The sequence below is a fragment of the Eulemur rufifrons genome, chromosome 19 (assembly GCF_041146395.1).
Source record: "Eulemur rufifrons isolate Redbay chromosome 19, OSU_ERuf_1, whole genome shotgun sequence".
NCBI lineage: Eukaryota > Metazoa > Chordata > Mammalia > Primates > Lemuridae > Eulemur > Eulemur rufifrons.
Window position 1 is genome coordinate 68,548,740 of NC_091001.1, and position 12,801 is coordinate 68,561,540.

The 12,801-nt window shown below is 42.2% G+C and overlaps 1 protein-coding gene across 16 annotated transcripts in view; it reads left to right on the plus strand.

Annotated features, from left to right (window-relative positions):
* Positions 1-4,014, plus strand: part of BCL11A (BCL11 transcription factor A) — a 95,965-nt gene extending 91,951 nt beyond the window's left edge. For 9 of the 16 annotated variants that reach the window (XM_069493959.1, XM_069493967.1, XM_069493953.1 and 6 more), the window contains one exon: positions 3,506-4,014. In XM_069493959.1, coding sequence (XP_069350060.1) covers positions 3,506-3,597 — 92 coding nt within the window. In that variant the 3' untranslated portion in view covers positions 3,598-4,014. The remainder of the gene's footprint in view (positions 1-3,505) is intronic. The other 7 variants (XM_069493949.1, XM_069493965.1, XM_069493952.1 and 4 more) reach the window with 2 other exon arrangements.
* The last annotated feature ends 8,787 nt before the right edge of the window (positions 4,015-12,801 follow it).

Here is a 12,801-nt window from a genome sequence, read left to right on the forward strand (position 1 = left end):
GTCTTCTTGTAGCATTTTTTGTTGCTCAGTTCTTATGCCCTAGTGCCTGTGAGGTGGCCTTTTCATGTAATGCCTTTTATCTCAGGCAAGAATAGCTTTTTATCTTTCTAAAGTATAGAGAAAGTAGATATAGTTTTTTAAAAGCCAGTTTGGATGGGAAGCAGAGAGTGGGGCAGAGAGGAATCCACTGAGAGAGGATTTTGGAGAACATTGCACAGGAGCTGGGGTGGGGTGGGGGTGGGGTGCCTTGGAGAACTTGATGTTTGCCAGTGAGCTGAGAACAGAGATACTGTATGTGTTTCAGATTAGGTTACTCCAAAACTGAATCCAAAATGCTGCTCAAGGCAGATAGAAATATTCCCTAATGCTATGCCAGTTTTAGACGTGGTGAGTGCTGTACCACCATATTAAATGTCCATAAAACCTCTGTGTGTCCCTATTACCCTTTTATTAGGAGCTATGAGTGCAGCTGTGTAGGTTTTATATACAGTAGTCATTTTAATTTCTCAGTATATGATGCTCTTAGTGTAATTAGGTTTTGCATCCTGACAGACAGAATTAATGGTGGATACTGCATACTTGTCTGTTTAAATTTCTTAAATCAAATGGGGAACGGGGAGGAGTGCAAACATCTGGTGATAAATCACAGATTATGTTTGATTTACGTGGTCCCAAAGTTAAATAAATATGTTGGGAGACAGGTTCTTCAGGTTACTTAGTCTCCTGACTTATTGAATCCTTCTGATAAAATATGATTTCTGAAGTTGAGTGAACAATAGAACAACATAAATATAGCCAAGATAAATATAACTTATAAATGACATTTTGTATTAGGAACTCTAAAATTTTAAATCTTAATATAAAATAACATAAAAAACATCTCCAATAGTAAGATGAATTCATGATACATTTTTTAAATGAGGAAATACTAAGAACATTGATATCTCCCCAAATTCCCAAGTTTTGTAACACTTTTGACATGCTGATGGACTGTTCTCTATGTACCTGAACTCCAGATGCTTAAAATGTTGCTTTTTATCTTCATTTTGAGAAAACTTAATAAACAGGAATACAGCCAATACTATCTCTCACAGATTTTAACCCAGAAACTCCTCCAGTATATATGCAGCCTTCTCTTCCTGAGACCATTTGCTTATCCGTGCTTTGTTTAGGACCTACGAAAGGGCTGAAACCAACACATTTTAAAGGTTGCTAAGAAGTAAGGTGAACACAGGTCTTCATTTGTACCAGCCATGGCAGGAAGTGTGAAGTAGTTGAGTTTTTCCCAGGGCATTCTGTGAATATAGAACTGTTTATTTAAATACCATTTTTGTATATGCGATAAGTACATATTGTATATATTCATAATGCTCTAAGTGAGGATTTGAAAGGAAGTGGTGGTGGGGGGTTGGATTAGATATAATTTCAACTGGAGAAATAAGGAAATGAACTGGTTTATTCACAGACACTAAAAGTTTGCTGAAAGGTGCTGGGATTATTTTGGGCCTTCCTGAAAAGGAGCTGAGAAGCCTCAGGCCCATCCTCTCCTGCTGTAGCACTTTACACACAGAGAGTGAGGGAGGAAAATACAGTGTTTTCTTTTTTTAAACCTCTTTTCTCCCTCCATACACACACACACATGATTTCCTATGACTGTGTTGTAACTGTGTGTTCTTCGTCATGATTCTGTTACGCCATTGTCCCTGGGCCTGGTGTGTTCAGGAATGTACCCATCCCATTCTCTTTTTTCAGACAACTTCCCATTAAAAAAAAAAAAATTGTGGGATTTTGCCGGTATGAGGATGGGATTGGCAGTGTTCTTTCAACCTGCGTGGAAAAAATGTTTTTTAAGACTGCTAACTTTCAAAAGGCATAAGCCACTTAGCAAATTCTCCTAAGTGTCTCCTAAGGCTCTGCAACTTTCCCAGTTTTAGAGAAGTGGGCATGAGAACACAGACGGAATTGGGATTGTGCGCATTTGTTCCAGGGCTGCTGTGGCTACGCGCTGAGGGCGTGGGGTGTTGGGTGTGCACCTTGGCTTGCGAGCATCTCATTATCCCATTTGCTCCCGCACATGGCCAGAGCCTCGGCCTTCAGGGGAACGGGCCTGTTTCTCTCTCTCTCTCTATTTCCCAGTGTCACCTACGGTCATGGGATACGATTAATTCCTCCCTTCCAAATGGGAAAGGTCACCAATACAGTTCACACAGGTCATTGTACTACAGAACCTAAGCTTGGTTGAACACAGCTCAATGGTTGATCCAAATACTGTTTTTCCTTTCTGTAAAGTGGCAAAAACTCCTTAAAGGGAGCACATGTCTCAGGTTTTTCATAGAGAAGCAGAAAGGGCAAATTAAGCAATTTCCCCAAAATATCCTCTAAAGCAAGAACCCCCAAACCCGTAGGGGACTGTGCTTTTAAATAACCGTGAATGCGGTACATGCCCACACTATACCTTGTCTGTTAGGGCTTTAAATATTGGTAGCAGGTCGGACAAAGGGGTTTGATTGGGGTCTCAGCTAAAGGGGCCTCAACAACAGTGACTTAGCCCTGGACTGGGAATGGGATTCCCCAGAGCCCACCTGGACACCGCAGGCCCCTCAGCCCAGGTCTGCGCTGCTCTGCTCAGAGGGGATGTCTGAGAGCAGCTGAGCTCCAGACCCCGGGGCCTCCTGCGGCGCCAAGTCAGGGGAGAGGAGGCCCCCGGCCCCTGCTTCGGGTCGCCATGGCAACGAGGCTGGAATGCCACAGTGGTGGCCCTCTTCCTCGGCACATCCGGACTCCCAGTTCTGCTGCTTCAAGTCAATGTCCACAGCAAGGGAGGAACTCGGAGGAAAATAACCATTCCCTTCTTCCCTTCACCATTGCCTTCCCCCTTCCAAAAAAGAAAAAAAAAAAAAAAAAAAAAAGGAAAAAGAAAACTGCATGTTTGAAAGAAACTACAGGCAGTTTTTGGTGCAATTTGAGAGCAACTATTCTGGGTTCTGGTTTTATCTTCAGAGATTTGTTCGCCTCTTGTAAATCGTTGGCTGCTTTGACGTTGAACTTGATGACATTTCATGTTTTCGTTGTGCTGCTTTTACATCAATTTTGATTTTTTGTTTCTTTATAATTTCATTATTATTTTGAGAAGATGTCCCTCTTCCCTCCTCCCTTCCCCGCTCTCCTCAACCAAAGGACTGTTTCTTACTAAGTTTTCTCAATCATAAGGGAAAGTGTTTCCTTCCAGGTGTGTCCCGAGTTTATTAGGACTATCCTATGACTGGGTGGGGGGCAGTCTGGGTCCTTCGGGGGACGGGAGGGAGGAGTGGGAAAGCCACTCAGAGGTCAGAGATATCTGGGGAGGGGAGAAAAGTTTGAAATCATGCTTAAGATGCCAGTGGCTCAACTTGTGGTTGATTTAAGTTACAATTTTTAAAAGCTAGTTAGAGAACAGAAAAATCACTGGGCCAAGTCACACCTGTACTTTTTTTTTTCCCCTCCTCTGTCTCCAACCTCTTTCTAGGTTCTTCACACACCCCCATTCGGCGTAGTACCCAGAGAGCTCAAGATGTGTGGCAGTTTTCGGATGGAAGCTCGAGAGCCCTTAAGTTCTGAGAAAATTTGAAGCCCCCAGGGGCGGGGTGGACGCGTGCCGCCCAGCCGACGTCAGCGTGGTCTGTCATCCTGCTAGTTTGTGATGTTTTCTGACAGTAGCCTCCAAGAAGCCGTTGTGCGAAGACAGAGTCCTGCAGGGTCCTTCCAGCCTGGGCCTGCAGTGCCATTTTATTTATATTTTTTAATAAAAAGTAAAAACAAAAAAACAGACCCACATTGGAACAGTGATTCAGTCCCATACAGAGGGCCTGTGGACCACCGCTGTCCCCAGTGATGTCCTGGCCCTTTTGAAACCAGCCAACCTAATTACCCGTATTGTGGAAATGAGCATGAGTCCCCAACCCCTTGTTTCTATACATTCTATGTTGTCTTTTAAAAAGTGTGCTTAACATTGACACAATAAATGTTGGAGCTTTAGGTGGTGTTTGCTTGTTTTTTAATTTTTAATGCTTGTAGGACAAGGCAGCTGCTTATGACTTTGTTTTTTCTGTACCCGTTTCCTGCAAACACTCATTGGGTGGGTAGGAGGAACAGATTTGAGGAATGGGTAGGAGATGTAGGAGGGGAAATAGGTTACTGCTTATCAGATGACATAAATTTTCAAGGAGAATCAAAATGCAAAACTTGGGAATAAATCATAGCAATATCATAATTAATGTAGTAGTAGTGTTGTTGTTTATTAATGCTGAAGTGTGGTTTTCCTAACTGTCTGACTTATAATTTGCATACCATTAAATAATGCATAATATGGCATGCTGAATCCTGTTTTTCAAATATATGCTTTTGGTGGCTACCATGCAGGATTTGAATTTGTCTTTTAATTTAGCTCAAGAAAGATAACGTCACTGGGTGAGTGGTAAATCCTAAAGAAGGTGATAAACGTCAGTAGTTGCTTATTAAATATTCTAATTTTAGGTTCCCAAACCTTCAGCAAATAGATCTTAACGTAGACAAACAAACAAAAAAATATAAAACTTCTCTAGTACTTACATCAGGAAATTTGGGGTAGATTTTATAGGGGGAAAATTATAGGAGGAAAGAAGTTCACATCAGACTAGAACATTGTAATCATAGTAATGCCCCATTCCTTAGAAATTAGTGCCACAAATAAGTTAGGTCTACAAATAGGTGATAAAAATTCCTTCCAGCCCAGTTTATTTGCCAAGAACTTTTCTCAATTTGATGTTTTCTATTGCCTGGAGATTCAGAAGAGAATTAGAAACAATATAGTGTATTAAAGTAGGTTTATAAATAATAGAGCTCAGACACCTGTGTGTTATAGATTTACATGTTGGCTGTGAACCTAAGTGGGGAAAATCTTACCCACTCACCCTCTGGCTAGATTACCTCCCCTAGTGAAAAGATAGCAAAATAATTGGCATCGGGCTGCTTTTCTGCTTCTTCATCATAACTAATGACTCTCCACAGTAGTGTACTACGTTATACACTATGCAGTGCTTTCGTGTGCATTATTTCATCTGATCCTCGTCGGGACAGATCTCACGACTTCCACTTTATGGATGGGGGACTGAGGCACTCATGAAGGTTAAGGGTTTGCTAGAAGGCACATCAGTAAGAGGGAAAGCAGAGAAGCCAGGTTTTCTGGTTTCTAGTCCAGAGCTAATTCCACTGACGTCTGTCTAACTGATCAAAGGGAATGTCTCTCTCTGTGTTAGCACAAGCCATAAATGTTCACAGACACACGCATGTGGCTTACACGCACAGGCCCAGGCTGTCCTTTGGTAAAGGCATGCAGAGTGGCCTCTTCCACCAGCAGCTGTGTGCACTGCAGAAGGGAGCTTGGAGCAAGGGTCCCACTTTGCCATCTCCTTTCTCCTGTGGCTTTTCTGTAATAAATAACCCTGATGGCACAGGTGCCTTGAAAGGCTTTCGAGAGTTCTTCTCAGCTCTGGGTGAGGTGAGACTTCCAGACAAGAAGTAATTTCACAGAGAAACCCTCTCCCTGCCCCACGCTCTCCCTCTGTGTTGTTGAAATCTAAGACTGTTAGGGATTCTGGGACAGCATCCTCCCTAAATGTGCTAAGCTCCTTACCGATGCTTAGAAAGAGCAACGCCACTTCCAAAGGGAGGCTAGAACGGACACAGAACAAACTACCCTGGGCTTTGAGACAACTTCGGCTTTGGTAATTGCACTTAGGGATCATGACACTTTCGTTCCTGGTCTGTGTTTCTGCCGCGCACTTCTTACTTCTTCTCAGAGTCAGTTTGTAAATAAATGGGTATCTCTAGAAGTGGGTTTTTGTGGGGGAAGAGGAGAACGGAAGTGAATAAAGGATATCTTTTTTCTCTCCTCCCTTTGGAGAAGAAAAATACCTCACTAAAACCAAACCAAACCAACCAACCAACCAAACATACAAAAGACCCCTGTCTTCCCCCTACCTTTTTTAGTTGAAAAAAAAAATAAAAATTCATTTATGGAATTTATTATGAAATGGTATTATGCTAAGGATTGATGATTTGGGAAGACATTGTGCGATACATCAAGGTCATGGTTACCTGTGAATGGTGGAAGCAGGGGAAGGGACTGAGAAATCTGACTGGGGTCCTCACTGTGCCATCTCTAGAGAGTGGAGCTTCAAATTGCAGAGAGATTAATTGGTTGCTGACATGTACTGAGCATGGATTTGAAGACACGGATGTGGCTACTTGGAGGGTGGGGACCAAAAATCAGGGCATTGATTTTACCTCCCCAAGCTTGGTCTATGAGCATTAATTTTGTAGTCTGTCCAGATTGTCACACTATACAAAAAGTTCTGTATGACTTTGGTGTCCATGACAGCAGAGAGACTCTGAACCTCTGCAGCACCTAGCACCTAATCTACTGAATTTTGGTGCTGCTGAGAAATAATTGTATCAAAATCCAGTGATAGTTTAAAGAACAGTCATAAGCAAGGGGAGCAAACTTAGATTCTACTGAGGTCTAACTGAGTGCCCCAAACCTTGGATGAATATTTCTTGGACATTTTTATTTGAAGCTTTCAAGAGCATTTTAATTAGAGCCTAGCCCTTCAAGTGGTCAGGAATGTATCTTTTAGATTTTGTATGCATTGACATGATATTTTTTTTTTGAGAGCTACATGGTGAGGTTAATGTTGAAGAAGACAATTATTAATATTAATATAGTTTTTTTAACCTTAGTGTTAATGTTTATTCCTATAAAAAATTTTTAATTTACAAATCTGTGTCCCTGGAAGTAGTGATAGAGAGGATTAGAATTAAAGTGTTTTGTAGGCTGTTGGTTCTCTCCTTACAGAAAGCTGCATAGCTTTGTCTCCATTTTGGGTAGAGTGTGAGGGAAACAGATTTGAGGAATTTTGAGTCTGGTGGAAGTTCAGAAACAACCAATATTGCAAGCACCCCTTCCTTCTTCAAGAATTCATCCTGCCTGAGTTCTTAACCAGCAGGGAAACAATAACATCGTATTTCTTTCCTCTGACTCGCTGATAGAGACAGCACTCTCCATTTTGCATCCCCTGGAGTTACATTAAGCCAAAGAACTTCTCACTTTCAGCAAAATCCAGAAGCAATAATTGTTTTCTTTTCTTAGTATAAATTAAGATACCTTATTCCTAATCACATTACCTTTCTCCTTGCTTTATATTTTTAAAAATGCTCCCAGGAAATACTTAAGGCTTATAGAGCACTTTTATATACATTATAGAATCAGTTTTCCCCGTGATTCTATAAATTAGGTAGAAAAAGCATAGACTAAAGCTAAAAGGAACCATAGCATTCATTCAGGGGCAACAGAGACCCAAAGATTAAGTGCAACACCTAAGATCACAATGTGGAGGAAAAAAAGTCAGAGCTAAGCTTGAAACTGCACAGTTAATGAATGGTTAAGTCAGAATTGAAACCCAAGTCTCCCAGTTCCCGTGCAAAGGAATTCAGGTGACAAATCTCTCCCTTGTGACCCACTAAATTCAGAAACAGGAATGGCAGAAAATTGTGCATTTCAGAAGGATTTAAGAATGAAATCAAAAGCTTGTTTTGGTGGTGCCAATCCTCGTAGGGAACGTGTAAGCCTGTCCCCTATGGAATATGGGTTTCTAAAACAGTATTCGTAAGACAGAGAACGTTTAGGTCACAACCTGGACGGATTATCTTTAATTCACCCCTTCCAATGGTAGAAATAAACCTAGGGACCAAGATTGCTGAGAGATGGCTTTTAAAGTTAAAAGGGCATAAAAAAGAGCTATTCATCAAACCAAATTCATCTCAAATGACTTAAATAGATCTCACAATCTGTTCCATTCTCTAGACAAGATTTAAGAGAAACACCCACTTAATTTGAATTTCGAGGCCACATCACATCCTGTTAGGGAATCCAAATAGCCAATAGCATGACCTGAATCTTGTTACTGGGAATATTTAATTTTGCGTTCAAAGGTGGTGAAATAGCAATGAATCAAAGGGAGAGTTGATAGAAATGGTATATAACTCTGGGTTGTGAGGATGATTCTACTTAATATGCTATTTATGCGTCACATTCTTCTTCTCTGCCAGATGAAACCGTATTCATTTTCCCTTTGGATCAGGGTCCCTGGCTCTGTTTAGAGATGTACAAATCCTGCCTCACCCTGTACGAGATCTGCTGCGTTCAGCTCTTCTGCTGCCATTTCTTGTCTTGCCAGTCACCCTTTGATTCACATTTACTTCTTCGAGTGGACATGGGTTGACTTTGAATGTCTCGGCCAGACGGAGCTGCCGTTCTGTGTGCAGCAGCTGTTTGGAGCCCGCACAGGCGAAGCCCTCACTGAAATAGGAGCGAGACAGCGGGAAGCCTCACCGAGCAGCAGCAAATCAAGTATCTCTGCTGAGGATGGTCTGAGAGGAAGTAATTTGCCTGATTTTCCCCCCAGTGATAGTTCCCTGCATTTCCTTAGATGGTAATGCAAACAGGCGGCTCCTGCTGCCCATTCTGAACCTCCTGCTCCTCTCTCCCTGCTGATTTGTCCCTCTCTTCCGATGCGTAGAAAGCCAACCCAGAGCTGCCACGAGGTGCTCACCGATGATCCTCCTTTCGGCTCTGAGATTTGCAGAGAGTTGCTCACGCCCTTATTTCTGAATGACTGATTTTACCTGTTGCTTCCTTCACCACACAAAGGGGAAAAACCCAAATGCAAATATTCCTCTTCAGAAACTCACCCAAAGCTCATAACTCAGGAAGAGAAGAGATTTCCTTTTAAAGCCGTCCCCTTTGTATGGATTTGCCTGTGGCCACCATGCCTTATTGGTGGAACTCTTTAATTTTCAGCTTTTCGGAGAGCACATTTTCTTTTCCCTGTGACATAGGCTGGTGTGTAGGGGGTGGGGGTCCTGTGCTTTTTGGTCCAGACTGGTGACTGGGGCTGGTCTCTGAGCCTGCAGCTCCAGGCTGTGATCCCGGCTTTGTCATTGCCATGCTGACCCACCTGACGTCCCCTCGCTTGGTACGTGACCCATTCAAGGCCCATTCCTCCCTCTGAAGAGGAGGGACACTCTGCTTCCTACCTACTGCCTTCCAGCAGCGCACAGCCGTCACAACAATGAGAGATGTTCAGTTGTTCTGGGCTCTTCTTGGGATTGGGGGTGTTGACATCCAGCCTTGACGACCGTGGGGAAGTGGGGTTGTGGTCCATCTTAAGGGTGGGCTTTCCTTTGCTTTTGGCCAGTAAAGCCATTTTCTTTGTAAGTGTATGTTACAGAATAAACTGTCCGTGATTTTTGTTTGGAAACTAAAGCGTCATCACGATCACATTTTTTAAACAGTTGCATGTGCAGTGTTCAGGGTGCATTTTATCACTTTGGTTAGACCTTGAGGTTGGAGAGCCCGCTCTACCCCATGCCCTGCTGGAGGGTAGCAATGGAGGACACCTCTCTCCCACAGGGCCTTGGCAGCTCATGGAGGGTGACAAAGGACCACACTCATTCAGCTGCCTGGAGATTGAGGCCCTGATGTGTTCAAAATGTGATCTCTGACTGAGAACCTAAGCCTTCTCATCCTGGGCTGGCAGACTGCTCAGAGCTTGATAAAGAGGAAAATACAGGTTAAAGTAGAACTAATAGTATCAGCTAATGTTTATTGAGAATTTACTACATTCTAGGCACAGTGATAAGTGTTTTCCATGCATGTTCTTATTCCTTTTTCATAACATCTTGTGGGATAGATACTATTACTATTCTCATTCTACTGAAGCTTAGAGAGACTAAATGACATGTTCCAGGTTCTCCAACTAGTGCCACTACTACGATACGACTCCAGAACCCTCACTCCTAACCTCCATATAATGACTTCGGTATCTATCTCATTCTGCAATTTTGTCACCATTTGGAACACCGAAGCTGAGTGTACTATATTGAAAAATTAACAGCAGTGCTAATTAAACTGATTGGGAAGCCTGTTGAGAGTGGCTTTGCTTCGAGGGTTCTAGTCCTGTTGACTCTCCAGCGAGGCTGGCATCATTATTTCCAGTGGTGCTTGCATTTCTGCCCATCCTCAGTGCTGGGAGGACCAGTTTAGTCTTGGGAGGCATATCTGAGGAATCCACTCATGAATCATCTCCATCTGCAGTAAGGCTCATTCATTTGTTCAATCAACAGATATTTATTAGGTCCCTGCTATATGCGACCTACCGAGTTAAGTGCTGGGGAAGGGATGCAAAGAGGTAAAAGGCACAGTCATTGTGCATCAGAGATTGCCACCAGTGGAGAATTAAATTAATTAGAATCCTACTAAATAACTGGTCTCAGTTAAACTGATGTGGTGAGAACAGTGGGCCTTTTAAAATGCTAATATATAATTCACTTTGTCAATGACGGCGGTCCCAGGCAAGGGGCCTCAGTGCTCTGGAATGAATGGGAATGTTATTCTTTATACTTCATCAGTAGGATGTACACTTAAATGTTGTTTCTCAAATGGTGGGGATGACTATACATTGATGTTTCCTCATGTATTGGCTCAGTCTTTTTGCTCTGTTGCTCAGGATAGAGTGCAGTGGTGCAATCACAGCTCACTGCACCCTCACACTCCTGAGCTCAGGCGATCCTCCTGCCTCAGCCTCCCAAGTAGTTGGGACTACAGGCATGCACCACCGTGCCCAGCTAATTTTTCTATTTTTTGTAGAAAGCCTTGGTGACAGGATGAGACCTTGTCTCTAAAAAACAAAAAATAAATTAAAAAAAAAAAAAAGAAAAGAAAAAGGTTGAGAGCAAACCAGTTCAAACCAGTTCAAAGCAAAGGGGTCTCACTCTTGCTCAGACTGGTCTCAAATTCCTGACCTTAAGCAATCCTCCTGCCTCAGCCTCCCAAAGAGGTAGGATTACAGGCATGAGCCATTGCCGGTGGCCTGGCTCAGTCTTTCTTGTAAATCATAACACCAGATAATTTAGAAAAGAGGGTAGTAATAGGAACACAGTCTTTGTTTGTTCTGTGATCAAACATAAGAGACCCATACAGCGAATAAATCCATGTGTAATATTTTAACCTTCTGAGCGGACCTGCAACTGATTACTGGTCTCTAATTTATTCTAAATGGGACATAACAAAGAAATCTTTATTTCTCCCCTCTGTAATATTATAACCTCTCTCAGAACATCAGCATAAGCAAAATTTTTCCCTCACCCTACGTTGTGCAAGGTGGTGTTCTAGGCACTGTGGGGAATTATAAGACCCAAACCCTGTCCTCAAAGGGTTATAGTAAGTCCTACTTGGGGGATAAGATTATAAGCATGAAACATGTAACAATGGAAGAATGCAATATGATTAATTCATAAAGGAATGACACAAACCAGAGGAATGTGGAGGAAAATGATTTCTCTGAACTCCACAGAGATGTTGGGCTTTTAGTCATCAAATACAGGCTAGGATTTAGATGATAAAGAAAAAAAGGGCTGGGCGTGGTGGCTCATGCCTGTAATCCTAACACTTTGGGAGGCTGAGGCAGGAGGATCGTTTGAGGCCAGGAGTTCAAGACCAGCGTCTGCAACATAACAAGACCCTATTTCTACAAAAAATTAGCCAGTCATGGTGGTTCATGCCTGCACTCTGGAGGCTGAGGCAAGAGGATTGTTTGAACCCAGGAGTTCAAGGCTGCAGTGGGCTATGATTGGGCCATCACATTCCAGCCTTGGTGACAGGACGAGACCCTGTCTCTAAAAAACAACAAAACAAAACAAAACAAACAAACAAAAAAAAAACAAAAAAAAGAAAGAAAAAGGTTGAGGGCAAACCAGTTCAAAGCAGTACTGTGATGCTTGGAAGGCACAGAATAGACCAATGTGGCAGGACGAGGTTTGTCTATAAAAATAATGGAAGATAAGGTTGGAAACCAGTTTGGGGCTGTATTATGGAGGGCCTTTGATGATAGGCTAAGGGGCTTGTATGTTGTCCTATGGTCAATAAAATATTTTAAAATCTTATAGTCAGTAAATAGTTTCTCAAAATCATGTCCACAGACAAGTTTTAGGAAGAGCATAATAGGACATGGAATGGATTGAAAGGGAACTCAGAGCAAGGCTAATCCTTAAAGGTGCTCGTAGAGGAAGGACTCTGCTACAAGCACAGTGCTTGGGTCAAACTATGTAGTCATCCTCACCACAGTCAAATAGAGGGCAACACCATTGTTCTAAGATATCTAAATTCCCCATTTGTGCTGGTCTAGATCCATTCCAGACTCTCTATAGAAGCCAACAAAAAGGTCTTCCTTATGGGTTGACTGTTGTTAAAAGCCCACACAAGGAAGAGCCTAAAGGTAAAAGACCTTGAGGCCCAAACAGTTCAGTTAGTTCCTGGAGATTGACCACTTTTACAGTACAAAGGAAAACATCATGTCCCATCAGCATTTAGCATTTTAACATCATGTCTCAAAACAAAATGATAAGCCCAACCTGAAAGAGAGCAGAAAGCTACAAAAGAGTTTTGTAGGTCAGGGAGCGCCAAGGACTTTCTCTTTTTGGGGGAAGATAGGAGACATTTTTGATTCTCCTATTTGTAAAAGTTATATTATATTACAATATGCTTGTTGATACAGGTCATGTCCTGTAATAATATTATTTTATTGTCATTTCAAGCAGGGGTGGGGAACCTGCAGCCTTCTGATTTCAAGATTTTTCTTTATTAAGCACCAAAGGAGGCAAGAAAACCTTTATCTTTCTCTGCTCCACCCCTTTTAATAAAAGGATTTGTTCTGTAAAATTTGGATT